A 23,708-nucleotide genomic window follows, 5' to 3' on the forward strand; every position below is an offset into this window, starting at 1 on the left:
TAAGATTTCAGTTATTGAAAGCCCTGTGGAGTGCAGTTCTACTCTGACACACACGGGGTTGCCATGAGTTGGAGTCAACTCAACAGCAACAGTTGTTTATGTGTTTGTTTTTACCACAGCTGTTAGCAGGAGTGGTCAGCAGTCTCCAAGACGATCTCCCTGTGAGCCCCACTTCAGGACCCTCACTTCTATCTGGATTGCTCTCCCCTTGCATCATCTCATAGCTCCCTCCTTCCTGTCACTTGGACCACTGCTCAGACGTTACCTCCTCAGAGAAACCTTCACTGACCACCTGTCCAACGTAGGTATTTATGCCCTTATAGCATCTCCTTCCCTGAGTGTGGTCTAGACCTAGTGATGTTGTTGTTGTTGTTTTGTTTTGTGAAAAATAAAATCTTCACAACTGTCCTAGTCATCTAGTGCTGCTATAACAGAAATACCCCAAGTGGATGGCTTTAACAAAGAGAAATTTATTTTCTCACAGTCTAGTAGGTTACAAGGCCAAATTCAGGGCAACGGCTCCAGAGGAAGACTTTCTCTCTCTGGTGGCTCTGGAGGAAGGTCCTTGTCCTCAATCTTCCCCTGGTTCAGGAGCTTCTCAGGCACAGGGACACTGGGTCCAAAGGATGTGCTCTGCTCCCAGTGCTGCTTTCTTGGTGGTATGGGGTCCCCAACTCTCTGCCTACTTCCCTTTCCTTTTTATCTCTTGAGAGATAAAAGGTTGTGCAGGGAAACTCCCTTTACCTTGGATCATGGAGGTGACCTGAGTTAGGGTCACCAATCACAAAATGGAGGACAACCACAGAATACTGGGAATCATGGCCCAACGTAGTTGACACACACATTTTGGGGGGGACATAATTCAATACATAACAACAACATTAATTTTTTTTGAATATTTTATTGTGTTTTAGGGGACAGTTTACTTACCAAAGTAGGTTCCCATTCAACAATTCACACACAAATTTTTCTGTGACATTGGTTACAATCATTTCCACCCCGCTGGCCCCGTTTCCATCCCTGCAGTTTTCCTGCCCCTCTTTGTCTTCTCATCTTTGCTTTTGGGTAAATGTTGCCCATTTGGTCTTCTACAGTTGATTGTTCTGAGGAGTATATTCCTGACAGGCGTTGTTGTTTATTTTATAGGCCAATCTATTATTTGCCTGAAAAGTTACCTCCGGGAGTGGCTTCGGTTCCAGGTTAAAAGGGTATCTGTCTGTGATGGTTAAGGTTGTCAACTTGGCTGGGCCGTGATTCTCAGTGGTTAGGCAATTATGATGTAGTTTGGCAGTCATAAAAAAACGAAAAACCAAACCCAGTGCCTTCGAGTCGATTCCGACTCATAGCGACCCTGTGGCACAGAGTAGAACTGCCCCCTAGAGTTTCCAAGGAGCGCCTGATGGATTTGAACTGCTGACCCTTTGATTAGCAGCCATAGCACTTAACCACTATGCCACCAGGGTTTCCTTTGACAGTCATATAATGTTGTGATTACCTCCACGATGACATCTGACATAATGTGATCGCTTCCAAGATGGGATCTGCTGTGAGTAGCCAGTTAGTTGAAAGGGAGTTTCTTTGGGGGTGTGGCCTGCAGCCAATATAGGTGGACTTTCTGGCATGGCTCATGGGCTTTTGCTCACTCTGGATTCTGCAGTTAGCTCCTGTTTGTCTGACCTCCAGTTCTTGGAACTTGAGCTAGCACCTTACCTGCCGTCTTGCCTCCTAATCTTGGGATTCATCGGTCTCTTCAGCCTGTAAGCCAGGGGCCTGCTGTCTGACCTGCCGATCTCGAGTTCACCAGCCCTTCAGCTATGTGAGTCGGGAGAAACCATCAGCCTGACACATGGACTTGGGACTTTCCAGCCTCTACAACTTCGTGAGCCATTTCCTTGATATAAATCTCTCTCTATATATATATTTGTATGCTTCACTGGTTTTGCTTCCCTAGGGAACTCAGCCCAAGACAGTATTTTAGGGCAATAGTCCTGGGGTTTCCTCCAGTCTCTATCAGTCCAGTAAGTCTGGTCTTTTTTATGAATTTGAGTTTTGCTCTACATTTTTTTCACATTCTAACTGGGGCACAATATTAAATTTGTATACGAACTCATCAGCCTTGTTTTTTCAGTTCATGAACCAGGTAAGGTCTGGTATGGAAGTCAGAGGAGAGTTCTGAAGATAAGAAGATCTCCAGACTCTTGTACCTCACGCCATCAACATCACCATGGAAATGGGGCCAGAACAGTGTTTTCATAGTAACAATTTACCCTGAAACACAGCTTCCCGTCAGACCCTGGAGCTTGTTTCCCGAAACTGACTGAATTTGGCAGATGAGCACAATGCCCACGGCAAAATGATCTTACTAATTAGCAAGACCACTGTTTGTCTTAAAGATTTCTTTTAGGAGACCAGTTTCTTCAACGCTCAAGGTTCAAAAGGACATCTAAGGTCAAATGGCCTGGGCGGGTCGCCCCAACGCCATGGACCCCAGAAATTTGGATTCCAAGAGAATTAAAACTGTTTCTCAGTTTTATTGAAGTAAAGTTCACATAACATAAAATTAACCACTTTAAACTCAACGATTCGATGGCATTTTGTACATTCATAATGTTGTCCAACCACCACCTCTATCTAGTTCCAGAACGTTCTCATCACCTATTGGCAGCTACTCCCATTCCTCCCTCCACCCAGCCCCTGGCAACCACTAGTCTGCTTTCTGTCTCTATGGATTTACCTCTTCTGGACATGTCATATAAATGGACTCATACAATATGTGACCTTTTCTGTCTGGCTTCTGTCACTTAGCATACAGACCCAGTGACTTGCTTCTAACAAATACAATAGAGCAAAGGTGACAAAATGTCCAAGATTAAGTTACAAGAAGACTGACCTCCATCTTGCTGGCCCTCTCTTGCTCACTCACTTGCTCCGATGATGGAAACCAGCTGCCATGGTGTGAGCTCTTGGATGGAAAGGCCCACGTGGCAAGCAGCTGGAGGAGGTCCCTGCCAGAGCCAGCTGCGTGCTTTCCAGGGACCAGTGCAAATGAAAACGTGGGGCCTCCTTGTTCAAAACAGCAGGAAAGAAAGAGTTGTTGTGGTGAGTTACCGTCGAGTCTGTTCCGACTCACAGCGGCCCCACGCGAGCAGAGTAGAACCGCTCCAGAGAGCTTTCAAGGCTGCTTCGTCTCAGAAGCAGATCGCCAGGCCCATCTTCTGAGATGCCTCTGGATGGATGGGCTCCAATCCCAACCTTCTGGCTAGTACTCGAGTGCTTAACTGTTTGCACCACCCAGGAACGTCTTCATTAGAGGTTCTAAAATATAAAGTTTTTCCTTTCTTTCATGGTCTTGCTCGACTTGTTTTTTATTTGCTATTTAATGCCATGCTAAGAAAAATAAAATTTTAAATTATTAGCATGAATTTTATTGTTCATCTTTATATTGTGCAATGCCAGTTTTTTGTATAATTTATTTTACTTTTATTGTTGCTGAGAATATACGCAGCAAAACATGCACCAATTTGACAATTTCTCCGTGTACAATTCAGTGGCAATGAGTACATTCTTCAAGTCATGCGACCATTCTCACCCTCCTTTTCCGAGTTGTTCCTCCCCCGTTAACATAAACTCACTGCCCTCTAAGATTCCTAACTATCTTTTTGAGTTGCTGTTGTCAATTTGATCCCATGTGGACAGAGCTTAAAATAGCACAATACTCAAGGCAGACATTCTTTACTAATCAAGTTAAACTATTGTTTGGTTTTAAGAAGACTTAAGGGGATATTTTTAGTTTAAGATTTAAGGTGTAAAGATCACCTCAGGGCAATAGTTTCGGAGGTTCTCCCAGGCTTCATGACACCATAAAGTTTGGATTCCATGAGAATTTGAAATTCTGTGCTGCATTTTCCCCCTTTTGATCAGGATTCTTCTATGGAATCTTCTATTAAAATGTTCAGTAATGGTAGCTGGGCACCAACCAGTTCTTCTGGTCTCATGGCCAAAGAGGCAGGTATTCATGGAAGCAATTAGCCACACGTTCCACTTCCTCCTCCTATTCCTTACTCTCCTTCCTCCTCTGTTGGTCCAGGTGAATGGAGACCAATTGTGCCTTGGATGGCTGCTTGCAAGCTTTTAAGCAATGACAGTTTTTAAATACAAATATGTTGTTGTTTTTGTTAGGTGCTGTCTAGTTGGTTTTGACTCATAGCGTCCCTATGAACAACAGAGTGAAACACTGCCAAGTCCTGCACCATCCTCACAATTGTTACTCTGCTTGAGCCCATCGTTGCAGCCACCGTGTCAATCCATCTCTTTGAGGGTCTTCCTTTTTTTCATTACCTTCTACTTTACCGAGCATGATGTCCTTCTCCAAGGACTAATCTCTCCTGATAACGAATGCAAGTATAGAGTCATTTAATTTGTATACAAAATCATCAAAATTACACAATTGGTAGTCCGTGACTCACACATGCATATTGTACTGTATTTTGTCTTTACCAGTACTGTGGAAAGGCTTCACAAAACAGACGCACCTGTTTTTATTTCGCTTCTTGATATGCACACATTTTATCCACACTCTGTGGAAGCTGGCGACTTCCTCAACACGCTTACATCATCTTCACCTTGAATCTTGCTGAACTCCCGTACAACGTGGGTCCAACTCAATCCCGTGCTTACAGGACACCTCCAATGCTTTACGCAAATAATGATGATGGCATGGCACGGGTCTCCTCTGCTTACCTGCAGGTTCCCTTGTCCCATTGGACTTCACTCACAAAGCACAGGTTCAAAGACAGAATTATTCAGAATTTCAAGATGGCGACAGCAGACCATTTAACGAAGCACGGGCCCCTTCTGAGCATGGGGCCTTCCCAGTAGGACTTCACAGGCCACCTGCCCGTGAAGCCAGCCTGTCTCTGGCCAACAGCCAGTGAGAAGCTAAGGGCTCAGTCTAGCCCCAGTGAGGAACTGAATCCTGCCAACAGCCTGTGAGTGAGTGAGCTTGGAAGCAGATCCTCTGCCAGCTGAACCTTGAGACAACCGCAGCCCCAGCAGACACCTCGTGAGAGACCCTCAGCCCGAGGACTCTGCTTAGCTGCCCCTGGATTCCTCCCCAACAGACACTGTGAGATAATACACAAAGGGTCATTGTTTCAAGCAGCTCAGTAATTTGTTACGCAGTCGTAAACAACTAAGGCCGCAGGGATTCTTCTACAAAGCACAGTTTGCTTTCCTTAACTGGGGCTATTTGGTTACCTTGAAAAATAGCTCCTACTGGGAAGCCGGGATGAAGGCTTGGTTTGGTCCCTTTATCAATTTTCAAAGGAAGACCCACATTTAATAAATGCCTCAGCAGGGCCCCAAGAGTTCCTCTGGATTTCTCCTCTTTGAGTTTCTTAAGGAAACATGGATTTTCAATAAGTCCAGTGTATTTTATAATCAATTACAATCATCTTTCTTTTGAAGGCTCAAGTTGCTACAATTTGGCCAGTGGGGCTCCCTGACAGCTGGTTCCTGTGTCCTTTTGACCCCATTAATCTTTGAAAGCTTCCTTGCTTTCTGCCTCAAACAAGCTACCCCAGGCGCCCCACGCACTTTGCCTGCCCCTGACCTGGAGCCAGCCCTTTCTCCAGGGAGACCTGGCTCCTTGGTGTCTACTACTTAGAAACCCAGATGCAAGTGTTAGGGGTTGGCAGAGGTTTAATTTGCATCTCCTTAATTACTAATGAGGTTGGACAACTTCTCTCATAAATTCACTTAATTGTCTGTGAACTACATGCTGTTATCCTTAGCCCCCCTGGCGGAGTAGTGGTTAAATGCTACCGCTACTAACCAGAGGGTCGGCAGTTCAAATTCAACAGGTGCTTCTTGGAAACTCTAAGGGTCAGTTCTACCCTGTCCTGTAGGATTGCTATGAGTTGGAACCGACTCAATGGCAACGGGTTTGGGTTTTTTTTTTTTTTATCCTTAGCCCAAAGGAGCCCTGGTGGAGAAATGGTTAAGTGCTTGACTATTAGCCGAAAGTCTGGCAGTTTGAAACCACCCAGAGGTGCCTGGTGATCTGCTTCTGTAAAGATTATAGCCAAGAAAATCCCATGGGGTCCTACTCTGTCACATGGGGTCACTCTGAGTTAGAATCTACTTGACGGTGCCCAACAAGAACATCCTTTGCCCAGGAGACCCTGGGAGACGAAAACAGTTAAGCCCTTGATTCCTTGCCGAAAGGTTAGTGGTTCGAACCCACCCAGAGTTGCCTTGGAAGACAGGCCTGGCAGTCTGCTTCCGAAAGGTCACAGCCCTGAAAACCCTGTGGAGTGGTACTACTTTACACACATGGGGTCGCCATGGGTTGGAACAGGCTTGATGGCAACTAAGAACAACACCCTTTGCCCAGTTTTCCCTTAGGCTATTTTGTTGTCTTTAAATTGATTTGTAGGATCTCTTTAGGTTCACCATATTGATCCTTTGTCGGTTACATGTGCAGCAAATGTTTCCTCCCATTTGCTGTGCTTTTAACTTTGTCCCCGGTGCCTTTTGTGGCATAGGCTCTGGCAGTGTCTATGTAGTCATATCTGCCCATCTTTCCGTTTAGGACTTGTGAGGGGCGCGTCTCCTCAGGGAAGCCTCAGCACCCAAGTTCAGGGAACTTGCCTAATGTCACAGGGCTAGTCAGTGGTGAGCTGGGTATATGTCCAAGGCCAGTGCCCTTTCCCCCACACCGCTCTGCCCTCCCAGGGGGACTGTGGGCTCCGAAGTGAGGGGAGGTAAGATGCTGAGTGTCTGAGTGGTCAGCAGTCTGCAGGCGGAGCCCAGCAGGATTGGGGGAGGCGACGTGAACAACAGAATCACATTTACAGCTTCTTCTCGAAGGTCAGTCTGAATGACCGAGCCTTGGGAGAGGCTAGGATGACCCGGTGGAGGGCTGATAAGGGGTGAAGCACCATGCAGCAGGGGGGAGACTGCAGGAGAGAGGTGGAGATTTCAAGGCCCCCCTAGGGGAGGGGACTGCCTCAGGCGTAGCCCAAGCAGAGAAGTACCCCTGGCACCAGGAGTAGGCTACATCAGCCTCCTCCCAAGTGCCCAGGATGCTGGATGCTCCAGCTTCTCCCTTGGGTGACAGGCAGCTCTCAGGGTGTCTGTGGTCTTGTAGCACATGAGCCCCCAGATAAACAAACGGTCATTGGTACCCCTTCCTGGACACGATGTCCTAAGCAGACAAGTCCGCTTAAGAACAAGCCCAGGCCCTTGTGCTTATAACTTGTAGGTGGACACCTTCTCTGTCTGGTGAGAAAGCAGGTGGAGGGGCCAGCAGGAATCGTGGCCGCCTCGGCTTACTCTGGAGGTCCCTGGATGGCGCAAATGATTAAGCATTCGACTACTAGCCAAAAGCTTGGCAGGTTGAACCCAACCAAAAGTGCCTCAGAAGACAGGTCGCAGCTTTGGAAATCCTATGGAGCAGTTCTACCCTGAGCACGCCGGGTGGTCACGAGTTGGAACTGGACAGCAACTGACAACAGCAGGTTTCCCTTACCAGCTGGGGCGCCTTGGTGCAGTATCCCTTGTTGACACTAGATGGCGACGCTGCACCATCAATACCAGCTGCACCATCCAAGGTGCTCGATCTTGGTTCTCTTCCGTGGAAAAAGTCTTCAACTTCACCCCACCTGGGTTGACTGACTGCCACCTGACTTTGCACTCTGGAGGTTCATAGGTGAGGGCACTGGCACAGGAGGCATATCTAGCTCACCACTAACTAGCTGTGTGACACTAACTAGCTGGGGGCTAAAACAAACCAAAAAAAAAAAAAACCCACAATGCCCTGGAGTTGATTCTGACTCATAGTTGGACTCTATGGGACAGAGTACAACTGCCCCAGAAAGTTCCCAGGGAGCGCCTGGTGGATTCGAACTGCTGACGTTTTGGTTACCAGCCATAGCTCTTAACCACTCCGCCACCAGGGGTTCCAGCTGGGGGCTAGTGTTGGCCAAATTCTGGAAAGAGGAGATGCCTTTTGCACCGCTCACCTCCCTGGGGCTCCCCGACCCCCTCCCCAGTTCCTCTCACCTAGACTTTGCAGGAACCCCATCACTGGCTTCCCTGTCTTCACCAGAACCAGTCCATGCTACCAAAACCAAACCCGTTGCCACCTGGCCAATTCTGACTCACAGCAATCCTACAGGACAGGGTAGAACTGCCCCACAGGGTTTCTTTTTTGCGGGGGGGAGAGGTTAATATTTTATTTTTTTGTCGTTTTCGAAAATATACGTAGCAGAACATACACTAATTCAACAACTTCTACATACACAATTTGGTGACATTGATTACATTCTTCAAGTTGCGCAACCGTTCTTACCCTCCTTTTCTGAATTATTCCTCCCCCAGTGACATATGCATGGAGCCCTGGTGGTGCAGTGGTTAGGAGCTCAGCTACTAACCAAAAGGTCAGCAGTTCGAACCCACCAGCCACTCCTTGGAAATCCTATAGGGCAGTTCTACTCTGATCTATAGGGTCACTACAAGTCGGAATTGACTTGACAGCAATGGGTTTTTTGGGTAGTAACATATTGGGTTTTTTTTGGGTAATATATCCATAGGGTTTCCAAGGCTGTAATCTTTATGGAAGCAGACTGCCACATCTTTCTCCTACAGAGAAGCTGAAGCATGTGTTGGGTTCGAACCACCAACCTTTTGGTTAGCAGCTCAGTGCTTAACCACTATGCCACCAGGGCTTCAGTCCATTTTAAGCACAGCCAAAATAATCCTTCGCAAACACGGGTGTGGTCCATCATGGTGGCTAAGAGAGTGTGGGCTTTGGGTCCTGTTTCCAGCTCTGCCGCCCTCCAGCTGTGGAGCCTTGGGTACACCCCCAAACTTCTCTGAACCTGGACAAGGAAATCAGCAAGCACTTATTCAACAGAACTTCATTCATGTGTTCTAAAAATTAGCAGTCCTCAGCTCACAAAGAAATCCTTAATATTTTGCTGCCCTGGATACATACAGGGACTTCGTTCAAAAGTCTGTTACCAGAGCCTCTTTGAGTCTGCTGACTTATGACTTCAAGGTCCTTCCTTTTCTACCGAGTGCCATGATGTCTCAACTTGGTCTGAATGTCATGAGGCCTTTCATCCCTGCTGACCACAAGGCAAGTCTTGAGGTGCTTTTGGGATTGCTTAGATATGAAAGCAAGCCTGTCATCCTGGTGTGTTGGGGAACTGAGCTGCTGGTGTCCCCAGTCTCTAGCTGGTGAGTGCTCTCCTGCTTTCCTGTCAGGCAGTATAAAGGTTTCCTTTTTCATTTTATTTTATTGCATTGAAAACATACAAAACAAAATGTGCCATCTCATCAATTTCTACATGATTAATTCAGTGACATAGATCACATTCTTCAAGTTGTACACCCAGTCTCACCATCCTTTTCCTAATCATTCCACCACCACTAACATGACCTCTGTGCCCTCTAAGCAAAAACCCCCTTTTCCCTCCCTCCCACTCCTGGTAACCACAAATAATCTTTCGTTTCTGTGTATTTGCATATTTCATATAAGTGACATCATACAGTATTTTTCCTTTTGCTACTGACTTTTTTCATTCCACATAGTGTTTTCAAGCTTCATCCATGTTGTGGCATGTATCATGACTTCATTTCTCTTTATGGCTGAGTAGTATTTCATTGAGCCCCGGTGGCACCATGGTTAAAGCACTTGGCTGCTAACGGAAAGGTCAGAAGGAGAAAGATGTGGCAGTCTGCTTCCATAAAGAGTACAGCCTTGGAAAACTTATGGGGCAGTTCTACTCTGTCCTATAGGGTCACTAGGAATTCAAATTGACTCCACGGCAGTGGGTTTGTTTTTTTGGTTTTTAGTATTCCATTGTGTGTAACGACCGTGTTTTGTTTATCCAATCATCTGTTGGTGGGCATTTTGGTGGTTTCCACCTTTTGCGCTATTGTTAAAAGTGCTGCAGTGAACACTGGTGTCAGGGCTTCTCATTTAAAACTGGGTCTATAACTTTTCTTCCACAACGGCCTCAGTTTCCTCATCTGCCCTGCCTGCTCTGTGGGATTGTCCTCAAGACCAGAAAATGAAATAGTGTAGGTGAACGCACTTTTCAGAGAGGGGGTACACAAGTATAAAATGCTACTATGCAACTTTCTGGTTTTAAAACTCTGCATGGCTCCCCATTGCTATCAGAATAAAGTCTAAGCATTTATCCTGGCACACAGAGCCTCCACCCCATGCCCGGAACAATGAGATGCTGCCAAACCAGGGACCAGAGGTTTCTCTGCCATAACCGGGGTTTCCCTGCTCCTGTGTCTTTGTTCTTGTTCTTTCCACCTGGAAACCCCTTTCCCCATCCCTACCTGCCAAGGTCCCCTATACCTTTCGGTCCATTAAAGAAGAGTTTAGAGTGTGTTTTTCTCTGAGTTATAAAAGCAATACATGCACATGGTGTATGAAATGAAAAGCAAGTCTCTGGCTCCCTTCCCCCCCCGCCCCCCACATGAAGGGTTACTCCACAAACACCTTCCAGAAAGTTTTGGTGGATCTTTGTTGTTGTCGTTGTGTGCTGTTGAGTCGATTTCGGCTCATAGCGACATTATAGCACAGAGTAGAACTGCCTCATAGGTTTCCTAGGCTGTAACCTTCATGGATGCAGACTGTCAGGCCTTCCTCCCCAGGAGCTGCTTCATGGGTTTGAACCACTAACCTTTCAGTTAGCAGCCCAGTGCTTAACCACTGGGCCAAGGCTCCTTTCTGGTAGCCACTACCACTGCCGTCGAGTTGATCCCGACTCAGAGCGACCCTACAGGACAGAGCAGAACCGCCCCATAGGGTTTCCAAGGAGCGGCTGGTAGATTTGAACTGCTGAGCTCTTAACCACTGCGCCACCAGGGCTTCACAAGCATATATATGGACTTTCTCCTTAAGTTTAGGTAAATGGAATTATACTAAGCATGCGCCCTGTTCTTTTTCACTTCATGTTTCTTTTTTCACTTAATAATTCCATATGGGCACAAAGCAAGCTGCCAGCTGCTAAATTGCTGTTGACAGCTGTGTGGTGTTACCGCCAGTTCTAACTGTGGGCTACCAGACACCCCTGCCTCCTGTTGAACTGTTGCCGCCAAGGCCGACCGTGATGAGCGTCCCGCAGTGTTTCTATAGGACAAATCCGTGACATCAAATTCGTCACCACCATGAATCCTCTATCTCTGCTCTTGGCATGAATCCCCCCTCTCCTCCGGGGGCTCCACTGAGCTTTCCTGGGGGCTGCAGGGGCACAACCCAGCTCAGGCATTTGGAACACCTGCTAGAGTCGAAGGTCGGATTGCCACAGGGTTAAAACCTCAGCTGCTCAACTAACATTGCCCCCTGCCTCAGTATCCTTATCCCTAAAACACGGACAAAAGGAGCCCTGGTGGCACAGTGGTTAAAGCACTCAGCTTCTAACCAAAAGGTCAGCAGTTCAAACCCACCAGCCTCTCCACAGGTGAAAGATGTGGCAGTCTGCTTTCATAAAGATTAAAAAAAAAAAAAAAATTTTTTTTTTTTTTTTTTTGTAAAGATTAGAGCCTTGAAAATCCTATGGGGCAGTTCTACTCTGTCCAGTAGGGTCGCTATGAGTCAGAATCAACTTGACGGCAACAGGCAAAACTGGGATGGTGATAGTAGTACCTACTTCATGGAGTTAAAGGAGGCCTGGTGGCACAATGGTTAAAGTGCTTGGCTGCTAACTGAAAGGTCAGCAGTTTCAACCCACCAGCCTCTCCAAGGGAGAAAGATGTGGCAGCCTGTTTCCATAAAGATTTACAGCCTTGGAAACCCTATGGGGCAGTTCTACTCTGTCCTATAGGGCCACTATGAGTCGGAATCAGCTCAATGGCACTGGGTTTGGTTTTTGGTTTTCATGGAATTATCCTGAGGCTTTGATGAGGTAACATATAGCAGCACTTCAGGCAGGAGGGCTTGGGAACGTCGGCTGCAGTAGGACTGGAGAAGCTGAGATGCTCCAAATATCCTTCAAAGAAGGGTGAAAGCAAAGTCTCCCTGACTAAAAAGTTCCAGGAAACAAGCCTATTGACCTGATGGTGAGGATGCCGGAGAGAGAAATGGGAGGTCGTTGTTATTGGGGTGTTTGCGTGGATTTTCTTGGGGGGATGATGCGATGATGGCAGCTTAGACCTAGATTCTCCGCTTTGACCAGGGACGGGAGAGGACGGAGCCCAGGGAAACTAGCTCGCAGGGAAAACGGGGTCCTACCTCAGTGGATAACATTGCGAAGAATAGGAATTCCAGAACACTTAATCGTGCTCGGGAGGAACCTGCACACAGATCAATAGGCACTTGTTCAGACAGAACAAGGGGATAGTGATTGGTTTAAAGTCAGGACAGGTGTGCGTCAGGGTTGTATTCTTTCACCGTATCTATTCGATCTGTATGCTGAGCAAATAACCTGAGAAGCTGGACTATATGAAGAAGAACGGGGCATCAGGATTGGAGGAAGACTCACTAACAACCTGCATTATGCAGATGACACAACCTTGTTTCCTGAAAGGGAAGAGGACTTGGAGCACTTACTAATGAAGATCAGAGACCAGAGCCTTCGGTATGGATTGCACCTCAACATGAAGAAAACAAAAATCCTCACAACTGGACCAATGAGCAACATCATGACAAAGGGAGAAAAGTTCGAAGTCGTCAAGGATTTCATTTTACTTGGATCCACAATCAACACCCATGGAAGCAGCAGTCAAGAAATCAAACAACGCATTGCATTGGGTAAATCTGCTGCAAAGGACCTCTTTAAAGTGTTGAAAAGCAAAGATGTCACCCTGAAGACTAAGGTGCACCTGACCCAAGCCATGGTATTTTCAATCGCATCATATGCATGTGAAAGCTGGACAATGAATAAGGAAGACCGAAGAAGAGTTGACACCTTTGAATTGTGGTGTTGACGAAGAATACTGAATATACCATGGACTGCCAAAAGAATAAACAAATCTGTTTTAGAAGAAGTGCAACCAGAATGCTGCTTAGAAGCGAGGATGGCGAGACTGCGTCTTAAATACTTTGGACGTGTTGTCAGGAGGGATCAGTCCCTGGGGAAGGGCATCATGCTTGGCAAAGTACAGGGTCAGCAGAAGAGAGGAAGACCCTCAACGAGGTGGATTGACACAGTGGCTGCAACATGAGCTCAAGCGTAACCACGACTGTAAGGATGGCTCAGGACCCGGCAGTGTTTCATTCCCTTGTGCATAGGGTTGCTATGAGTCGGAGCCGACTCGACGGCACCTAACAACAACAACCTCAGCGGGGATGGGCATGGACTCGAGTAGGTGGACTCTGCCTCTCCGGCGGACTTGGGGTCCCGCCCCAGGCCTCTCGGCCACGCCCTCCAGGAACACCAGGCCCCGCTCGGAGCCCGCCGGATCCGCCCCCGGGACATAGTCCCCGCCCAGGTCTCCCGGCTCCGCCCACGGAGCCTCCTGGCCCCGCCCCAAACCCTCCTGGCCCTCCTTCAGGCCATAGGCCCAGCCCAGGCCTCCCTGCCACGCCCGCCCAAACCTTCCTCGTGTCTGTACGCCCCACCCAGGCCTCCCGGACCCGCCCCCAGAGCCGCCTGGCCCCGCCCCAGGCCCGCCCGGCCCCTCTCTCGTGCTATAGGCCGCGCCCAAACCTCCCGGCCACGCCCCCGGGCACCTGTAGCTTCTCAGGCCTCCCGGCCCCGCCCCCGGGCCGCCTGGTCTCGTCCAGGCCTCCCTGCTCCGCCCCCGGGCCGCCTGGCCCCGCCCCGGGCCAGTCCCCGGGCCGCCCCCGCGCAGGTAGGGAAGAGGCGGAGCGCCGCGGCCCCGCCCCGAAGACCTCCGCCCAGCGATCTGCTGCGTCGCTTGGAGCTGCGTCCCGGGGACGTGGTGCCGCAGGGAGGTGAGCTGGGCGCCGGGCGGGGCGGGCTGACGCTTCAGGCCACAGGCGCCGGAGGGGTCCGGGGTCGGGCCCGAGCTGCCCGGGCGGCGGTGCGCAGCCGCGCGGCCGGCGAGGGCGCCCGCCCTGCGTAGACTCGGGGCCCACGTGGGTGCTGGCCGGGCCAGGAGCCGGGGCTGGACCCGGACGGCGCCTCCTCCCTACCCCTGGAGCTCGGTCCGGACCAGAAACCTAAGGGGTCCCTGGGCCACCGCTCACCAGATGTGGGGGGCACGACGATGGGGCAGAAGTTTAAAGCCCCGGGAGGAAGAGAGGGTCCTCGGGGCACCACGGCGCAGTCTCGCCTCCGTCCCCTAAGCGCCTGGAATTCGGACCCTCCTCTCCCCTCCCCTTTCTCCCGGATGAGCACCGGGGGGCCGGGGCCGAAGTTTGTGCGTTAAACTTGGCTGAGGTGGAAACAGGTGCGGGGGTGTGGGGGAGGGGACCACACAAGGAGGCTGGGCCGGAGCTCGGAATCAGAACCAGGAGTTCTGACTTCCTGGACTGTTCCTCCAGGGCATTGGGTTAGAGATTAGAGAGGGACAGGCCCCCTAGGGTACGAACCCCCACGCCAGGGCAGTCAGGACCTGCCTAACTAAATGAAAGACTAAGGGAGAAGGTATAGGGTTGGGGCGCTGGGGGTGGGGTATTAGAGGGGAGGTGTGGTGTGTCGAAGAGGGAAAGGCTTGAGAGTCGATCCGACATGTGGGCTACTGCTATTTCTCAAATGGCTGGATTTGGGACCCAGTGTGTGCGGCCTTTGCTCGTAGAATCCTGAGCCCAACATCCGTGATATGTTACCTCACTCTCCATAGAGTCGAGGGAGGAGAGGAAAGGGGAGCTTGTTTTTGAGCAGTGGTTCTCAGTCAAGGGGGCAGTTTTGCTCGCCACAGGACAAATGGCAATATTTGGAGACATTTTTGGTTGTCAAAACTGAGTAGTGCTCCTGTTATCCCATGTGTTGAAGCCAAGGATGCTGCTAAACATCCTACAATGCACAGGACAGCCCCCACCACAGAGAATGATCAGGTCCCAAGTGCCGACAGTGCTGGGGCTGAGAAAGCCTGCTTTAGAAGCTGCTACCACGGCACCTGATTCAAATTACTTCTCACTGACTTCCCTGCCCTCCCTCAGTTTCCCCAGGGTTAGGAGGAGGAAGTTGGAATAAACCTAAATGAGACAAGAGATCAGGAGGTGTGAGGACAATTGTGACCCCAGCATAGTCCCCTCTGGGGCCACAAGCCCACCTCTTCCCTGCTCACTGGAGGCCCTTCATGAAGCAGGTGTGGTGGCTGTGGGGAGAAGCTGAGCCACCCCCCTGCCCCCTCAGTTCCGGAGTACTTCATTCCTAGGGCAGCCTCCCTTGTGGGACAGCCCTGGAGCTCGAGAAGGGGGGGAGTTGAGAAGGCTGAGCTCCTCAAAGCTGGATGGCTGAGGCCAGCGTGGATACCTGATGCCAGGTGACCTGCTGGAATTTTCCCTTCTGAACTCACCTTACTTTCCAGCTACTTAAACCAGGAAGATAATAACATCCAGAGAATAACAGGGCTCCTTTAGCTGCGCTCCTTGTGGCTCCGCAACCTTCTTCCCTCCTGCAGTAGAAAATTCTACTATGGCTGTGGGACCCCCACGTGGGCTCAGCTGCTAGCCGGGTGAGGCACCCCCTACTCTGGGCAGTTGGCTGAGCCACTGTGAGAGGTGGAGGACAGCAATGCCACAGGCTGGAGGGACCCTGGTAGGGATGACTCAGCGTTTGAATTGGGTTTAGGGAATGTCCTCCCAGCTTGCAGGGGACGAGGAGGGAGTGGCCGTCACTGTGGGCAAGATGGGATGAACCAGCTTTGTCTGTGCCCAGGAGCCCAGGCCACCTACTGCTCTGGCTTCCATGTCCTTACAACACACAGTTCCCTTCTGGTCCCGGATGGACCTCCTTACCCTCCAGGCTTCCTGCCTGGGCACCCTGGGGGAGGGGGAAAGAGGGCAGGTGGTGGCTTTTGATTTGGCTTTTCATTTTTGGCCTTTTAACTATAAAAGGCTGGAATTGGCTGCCTGCCATGTGTCACGTGGTTCTCGCAGCTCAGGCTGGGCACACGCACCTGCCGGGAGTTGTTCAGTCAGTAAGCAGCTGAGCCAGCATCTGAACCCCACTGTCTGCCCCCAGGACCCGGCCCTAAAAACGTGGGCCACCTCCCAGTAAAGGAGCCACCAGATGCCCCTTGCCGGTTCCCTCATTTCTGCACCTTAGCTCTACCTGGTATACCAGACACACACCTGCACAGGAGAGAGACATGTGTTCCTAACAACAACAAAAACCAAACCAGTTGCTACTGAGTCGATTTTGACTCAAGGCGACCAACCCCATGTGTGTCAGAGTAGAACTGAGTTCCATATGGTTTTCAAGGCTGTGACCTTTTGGAAGCAGACCGCCAGGTCTTTCTTCTGAGTGCCTCTCGGTAGGTTCAAACTACCAACCTTTCAGTTTAACAGCCGAGCACTTAGTCGTTTGCGCCACCCAGGGAGGACTAAATCACACCCCAAATGCATGACAAGGCACTGAGGTCAGAGTCACTTGTGGCCTGAGTTCCTGACACTGCAGTGGGCTCGTCTGGCCTCCTGTCTAACTTGCTGTGTAAACTTTGCCCCAGATGAGAGCAGGAAGAAGTCAAGTGTGTGTGGGTGTGCGTGTGCTCATGTCCAAGTGACTTGGAGGAACCACCTCGCTGTTCCCTTTGGGTTGGGAATGAGTGCTGGTGGATGGAGGAGGGATGCCTTCCTCGTGCTGCCCTGGGGGCAGCAGTAGGTGAGATGTAGACACCAGGCTCCGGCCCCCCCGCACAGCCCCTTGGACCCAGCGCCACACTGGGGAGCAGACCTCTTTGTTGCCCTGGTCACTGGGGATTTCCAGAGTGAGCTCAGCGTCTGCAGTCTGCACTGTCGGAAGCTGCTCCCAGTTTCCTCTCCAGCTCAGCCAGGCCGGGTGGGGGAGGAGTGGCAGCAGCAGCCGATTGCAGGCTGATCTCATACAGGGTGGCCAGAAAGGGAGGGTGACCAGGCCTGGGCAGCTTTCAGGCCACAGGCCAGGAGGAGCCATCTGCCTGCCGCTTCCGGCCCTACCAGGCCTTTTCCTAGACTGCCCACTGAGTTACTTCTGTCTTCCTAAATTCTTAGGAGAATTAGGTATAAAGAAAAACACATCCTTTCTTCTCATCTTCAGGGAGGAAGCCCAGAGAGGCACCGCGTGCCTGTTCACTCTTTCAAGAAATTCATCCAGGTACCTGGATCCAAACAGTTTCCAGAAGCTGCTGGAAGCCATGTCCCGGTCCCAGTGTAGACCCATGCCCCTTTAGGAAAGTGGTTTGAGCTGAGTGGGCAGTGTAGACCAGGTGGGCCCGTCAGCGGTGCTGGCCTGAGGGTAGGGGGTGGGGGCAGAGACGGGGTGGGGGGAGCGGTGAATTCCGAGCTTGGGGAGCCAGGAAGTATGGCCCAGAGGCAGCAGGCACAGTGGTCAGCAAGAGTGTGGTCAGTTCGTCCCAGAAACCCCAGTGCCGTCGGTGGTCAGTTCGTAGGGGGTATAAAAGGTATGGTGGGAGAGGCGTCTGACCTTGAACTTCAGGACGGGGAGACAGAGTCATTGCCAGCAACCACAGCCCATGGCTGACTGCTGTGAGGTACAGGTCAGACATGCCTCCTCTCTCCAGTCTTTTTACCAGCCATCCCTCCCGCTGCACTCTTTACATCTCTCCTGGATTCAAAAACTCTGCAGTGGCTGCATGGAACTCACAGACCATACTCTTGATTATGGGGTTTGCTAGGGAAGTAACAGTTCACGATTCGGTTCGGGAATAGTCAGGCCAGCCTCTTCTCAGCCATGCCCGCAGGCACGCCTCTCGGGCCCTCGGTCCCTGCTCTCCTCCGGCAAGCATTACAAAGCTCTTTTAGTGCCTGGAGGCACGCCACCAGTTAGTCTCAGCCCAGCCTGAAGGCGCTAAGCTTATTCCTCTGTGGATCAGTGAGCCTAGTTCTGCTGCCAAGTGCCCGGATACACCCCCACTCCGCCAGAATGCCTCCTGCCCAAAGGCGCTCAGCTCTCTTGCTCTGTGGGTCAGCACACTCACTGTAACCGCCTTGCTCCATGGGTCAGGAAGCCCATGACACCATGTCATTCTGGTTTCCTGGTTCTCCTGGTTCAGCTGCCTCTGCTGCTGCCATTTCTCTGCCGCTGCTTTTTACCATCTCTTGCTGTCTCTGATGTTACACCTGTCTCTCTCCATCTCCTGGGTTTAGGAGGTTCTTAGTGCAGAGATCCCGGGTCCAATGAACACGCTCTATTCCTGGCTATTCTTCCTTGGTGATAGTAGGTACCCCCCGATCTGGGATTAACTGCTTTTTTAAGCCTAATGGTACAGCAAAACTAACCGAATCTCCTCATTAGGGTTCTGTACACCTTATTTGCATGATTCCACCCCCACAAGAGTGCCATATGCCTTATTTACATTATTAGTAAGCTATCCAATCCCCTCAGTGGGCCATAAGCACCTCATTTGCATACTCCCACCCTGCCATTTGGTGGGAGTTAGAAAAACTGCAGCTTGAAGGGCCATGTTAAGTAATTCACTGAAACACAGGAGGTCACTTAAATGATTCTTGCCTCAGTTTCCCCAGCCACACAGTCTACTTTAAGGGTTGTAAGGATTCTAGCGGGGATATGTGTAAAGGCCGGAGCCCAGCTGTGGTAGGAGCGTGGTGATAGGGAACTGTTGAAACAGTGGCCCGGGGCTGCCCCGTGTGTTCTGGCACAGGTTCGTAGTGATGGTGGTGGGCTTCCCTGCCGGGCTGCTGGGGGGACTAGATGGAAACCTGTACCCAGAGTGGTGGTATTGCTGTTGGGTTCTATCCAGTTGATTCCGGCTCATAGCGACCCCATGTATCAGAGTAGAACTGCCCGTAGTGTTTTCTAGGCTGTGATCTTTACAGGAACAGATCATCAGGTCTTCCTTCCGCAGAGCTGCTGGGTGAGTTTGAACTGCTGACCTTTCAGTTAGCAGCCCAGTCAGTGCTCAACCATTGCACCACCAGGGCTCCTTGAAGGTAGAGGGGCAGCCACTATTATTGTCCTGTGGAAGTGGACTTGTCTGTGGGTGGGGTGAGGGGAACTCAGTGCCACAGTGGCCAAGGGACCTGAGAGTGGTTTCAGTCAGGATGTGAACTGCCAACCCCGCCCAGGGCTTCCCAGCCTGCCAGCCTGTGTGTCACTGGTGGTGGGGTGGGTGTGTCAAGAGGCCAGACCCCTCACTCCTGGTCCACCTGCACTGTTGGCACCTTGATCTCTTTCCTGTGCCTCTCACATGGGCCCTGGAGCGTATGCCAGGAGCATCCTAGGGGGTGCAGGGTGGCTCCTTGACCCCACCCCCCAGCAGGAAGTGCCTTTCCCTCCCCAAATGGCTCACCAGGTTGTCATCTCCAGTGTGGCACCAGAAGGCCTGGAAGCAAAGGGTGAGGACAGTCCTGGGGCCTGGGAGGAGCAGGATTGGGAACTGGTGGCCTGCACCCTGCTCATTAGCTCTGCAGCCTTATCAGTCAGTCAGAATAATGGCAGTTGCCTGGCCACCTCCCTTCATCCAAACTAACTGAAACAATGTCTGTGAATGCCTCTGGGGAAGGGCTGCCCAAGCAGTGAGGTGTCATTTCTGCTTGATGGGCTGGGAGGAGCTCGGGAGTCAAAGGCCTCTACCCCCAGAACTACCTGGCAGCACCCTGAGTTATCAGAGTTGCCACCTGGCCCATCCTCTTGCTGCTTCCCGTCGCCAGTTCTGGGGTGGCCGGAGGTTGTGAGATGTGACAGACAAGAGGCAGGACTCAGGCTGGGGTCGCAGCCCCACCACTTCCAAACTTGTGTGGGACCTTGGGCCTCTGAGCCTCTGTTTCCCCATCTGTCAAATGGGGGCCTGTCACTCTGGGCCTCTAGGCTCAGATAGGAGGCCAAGTGAACTATGGCAGCAGAGGTCAACCAGGAGTAAAGAAGCTACCAGTCATTCACCACTGATGACGGGATAGGTCCTGTCCCTCCACAGTGTCTCATCACCTTGGTGGCAGGAGCCTTGTGTGGTGGCGTATGGCCCCATTTCACAGCAGAGAAGATGGAGGCTCAGAAGTGGTGACTTGCCCAAATTTTCCCTGCAGGTGGGTGGCCGAGCTGAGCTTTGAGCCTTGGTCTCAGCTCCCCAATCCTGCTCACCTCTGGTGGTTCCTGGTCACCCCTGGTGTGGGTGGTGGTCCCCGACCTCCAAGTGTCCTGAAGCCTGGCAGCCATCCAGGCCTCTTCCAGGGAAGCAAGGTGCCCTAGGGCAGGGTTCTGGGAAATCTGGTTTATTAGCTCCTTTTAATGACTGTTTACAAGCTGAAAAGTGTTTGCCTGGCCTGTTTCGTCTCTGCTGAGGGGTTGACATATGCAGAGCAGCCCTGGGCCTCCTGCAGTGAGGGCCTGCAGTGCCCCACACTGAGTATGTTCAGGTCAGAGGCCCTGGAGCTCAGGGGCAGCACAAGTGGGCAGCCCCGGTTCTGATGCCTAGCCATGTAATGCTAGGCACAGGACTTCCCTCTCTGTAAAAGAGGGTCGAGACTCACCCTCAGTGACCATGCTCCCAGGATGAGCCCTGGTTTAACGATGACAAAGCTGCCTAGACTTCAGAAAGCTTAAGACCCCTGGGAGGTTACCTAACATCTTACACAAGCAAACTGCAGCTCAGATTTGCCCAAGGTCACACAGCTGTTAAGCCTGGGTCTACTAGCTTGTCTCCCCCAGTCCAGCAGTATTTTCATGTCTGGAGCCAGACCATGAGGAGGTGGGTGGGAAAGGGTGGGAGGAACCCTTACCTTGAAAGCAAAGACCAAGCCCCCTGTCTATGTCTGTGGGAGGGTCGTGTCTGGAAGCAGGCCGGCCTGGTCACACCTCAGTGATGGGGAAGCCTCTGCTCCCACCGCACGCTATACCCCATCTTGTCCCTGACCACCGGGCGGGTGCCTGGCCTCTGCTGTTTACCAGGACCAGTGAAAACTCTGTTTCCCAGTATGTGTCCCAACGTCCTCATGAGTGATGGGAGCAAAGCCCCGCTGATACCAAACAGTGTGGTAGCCAGTGGTGTATGCTGCCTCTCCAGAATCTTCTGATGCCCTGACAGCCAGCCCCAGTATAGAGCAGGGCCTTCTGACCTCCCCCTTCAGAATGACACTGACAGAGCAGAACTAGGGCACAGGATACAGCCTTCAAGAGGCAGCCAGGCTGCAGGGCAGAGCATCCTGGAGGGATGCTGCAGTTGACCCCACCTGCAGGCTTGGGAGCTGCTTCTCGCTGGGGGAGCAGAAGCCTGCTGTTCCAGGGCTCCATCCAGGTCACCTTTATCGCTGCTCGGCTGCTGTCCCCTCACCTTTCTCAACCAGCAGCTCCCAGAGTCCAGAGGGTTCCAGAGGGACCTCTGGGAGGGCACCTGGTGGCACTTCCACTTCCTGTGGCTCTTGCCCCTGTATGTCGGTGGCAGCTGCTACACCTGGACCCCTCGGGCTTGGGGACCCCCAACTTAGTCGATCTAGTTTCTTAATGGCTGCTATAACAAAATACCGCAAAGTGGGTGGCTTTAAAAACAGAACTGTATTGTCTCACAGTTCTGGAGGTTGGAAGTTCAAATCAAGGTGTCGGCCATGTTGATTTCCTTCTCGAGCTCTGAGGGAGAACCTGTTTCATGCCTCTCTCCTAGACGTATCTGCACATGGCACCTCCCCCTGTGTGACATCTCCATGTCTGTCCTCCCCTTTTGTGACACTAGTCATATAGGATCAGGACCCACCCTACTCCTGTATGATCTCTTTAACTTCGCTAGTAATATCTTCAAAGAAAGACCATATTTCCCCAAACAAGGTCACGTTCACAGATACAGGGGTCAGGACTTGAACATGTCTTTTTGGGGACATGATTCAATCCACAACAGCCGGGGGCCAGGCAGAGGATGGGAGCCTTCCTGTGTCTGGAGCCTGGGTGGGTGGCACAGAGAGGCAGTGGGATCTGAGCCATTCCTAGAACATGGCACTGCCCCTGCCCCGCCCCTCCATGTCTCACACCGGGCTCCAGCGTCCGCTTCCCATGTCTGTGGTCATCCCAGGCCACTCTAACTGGATTTGAGGGGCGCTCCAGGCCTGGGGCAGATAGAAAAAGCACAGAGAAGCCAGTGGGTCCCCAAGCCTCAGGTCAGCCCTGAAACTGCCTCTCCCCAGTTCTTTATTTTCAGAACTGGGTTGGGGCAAACCCTCAAAGGATGGCAGGGGAGGCAGGTGCAAGCCCACAGGGCTGTTTCATTTACCCTCCCCTCAGCTCTGGGGTGGGGTGTGTGCCCTGGGTGCCATATAGATCTGCGTCTGCACTGACTTGCCAGCTGCTGCTGGCCTCTCTGGGGAAGTAGGTGAGGCCAAGAGGGAGGGCCGCTGTCTGGTTTTATTACTGTCACCACCCTCCCCCTTTCCTTCCCCCTCTCCCCCCACTCCCGTTGACCCCAGGTCCCTACTAGGGTGCTTGCTGCTGCTCACCCCCTTCCTTCCCTTTTGTTTCATTGTTGTTGGGTGCAGTTGAGTAAGTTCTGACTCAGTGACTCCATGTGACAGAGTAGACTGCCCCATAGGGTTTTCTAGGCTGTAGCCTTACAGAAGCAGATCGCCAGGAAACAGATTGCTAGGTCTTTCTCCGGCAGAGCTGCTGAGTGGGTTTGAACTGCCATCCTTTCAGTTAGCAGCCAAGCACTTTACCATTGCACCACCAGGGCTCCATCATCTCTTCATTATTCTTCCCCAGTTCTGCCCCCAGACCCTCAGCCTGCCTCTTACCACTTTCCTGCCCTTGGTCCCTGTCCCCATTGCCCACTAGCCAGGCCAGGAGGTATGCAGGGCTGAGTCACTGCTCTGTGGGGGACTGTGTGGGGAGCTGAGTTAGAGATGACAGCTTTCATTCACATCAGTGGCTCCTTCCGGGCCTGCATCATGGGGGCTGGGGCTACTCCCTGAGGTCAGCAGAGCGGGGGACTGCTCAGTGGCCAGGGCCCAGCTTCCTCTCTGCAGCTTTCTTAAAATGACCTGGTTTCCAGAAGGGCCATGGGCAGGGAGAATTGGTTTCGGTTTCTGTGGCCGGGAAGCAGGGGAGGGGAGCTATTTCCTCTTCCCTGGTCTTCACCCTGTTACTCTGTGATTCAGCGCGGGACAGACAGGTTCCCCAGGAGCCCCAGGCCCACTGCCCTGCCCTCCAGTGGTCCACTCTGCCAGGACGCTCAGCAGACTTGGGCCCTGACCAGGCTGGAAGGCATTTCCGGGGCCAGATTTTGGTTTCTTCACTTCCTCAGTTCAGGTGACTTGAGTACCCGTCCCCTTAACTTCCTGGTCATGTCTAGTCTGTTAAAGTGTCTCCCTCTTTTCTCTGCAGCGGGCGGGGCTGCTTGCCCCTTGCTGTCTCCCTCTCCCCACCCCCCCCCCCCCATTCTCATTTCTGGCCACATGCAGCAGGCTCAATGTCAAGCTCCTGCCAACCTCCTTCTGGGGTTACGGCTGCTGCTCAAGCCCTGCCCCCTGCCTGCCTCATGAGGTCCTAAGGGGCAGGGGTTAAGGGGGATCCACTGGTCATTAGTCAGGCCAGGGAGCCCCAGAAAGCTGCTAGAGTGAGGGGCGCTGGTGGTGGGCAGGAGAGAGGGAGGGTGTACCCCACGTGGGGAGCTGCAGC

The 23,708-nt window shown here is 51.7% G+C and overlaps 1 protein-coding gene across 8 annotated transcripts in view; it reads left to right on the plus strand.

Moving 5' to 3' along the window:
* The first annotated feature begins 13,811 nt into the window (after positions 1 to 13,811).
* RHBDF2 (rhomboid 5 homolog 2) overlaps positions 13,812 to 23,708 on the plus strand; it is a 29,123-nt gene continuing 19,226 nt past the window's right edge. For 2 of the 8 annotated variants that reach the window (XM_064270694.1, XM_064270697.1), the window contains exon 1: positions 13,812 to 13,921. Coding sequence is in view for 4 of the 8 variants with exons in the window: in XM_023556867.2 (XP_023412635.1) it covers positions 23,090 to 23,339 (250 nt within the window). In the remaining 4 variants the exon portion in view is untranslated. Of the gene's footprint in view, positions 13,922 to 17,403; positions 23,340 to 23,708 lie in introns of those variants that run through there. The other 6 variants (XM_023556867.2, XM_023556868.2, XM_023556869.2 and 3 more) reach the window with 4 other exon arrangements.

The sequence above is a fragment of the Loxodonta africana genome, chromosome 18 (assembly GCF_030014295.1).
Source record: "Loxodonta africana isolate mLoxAfr1 chromosome 18, mLoxAfr1.hap2, whole genome shotgun sequence".
NCBI lineage: Eukaryota > Metazoa > Chordata > Mammalia > Proboscidea > Elephantidae > Loxodonta > Loxodonta africana.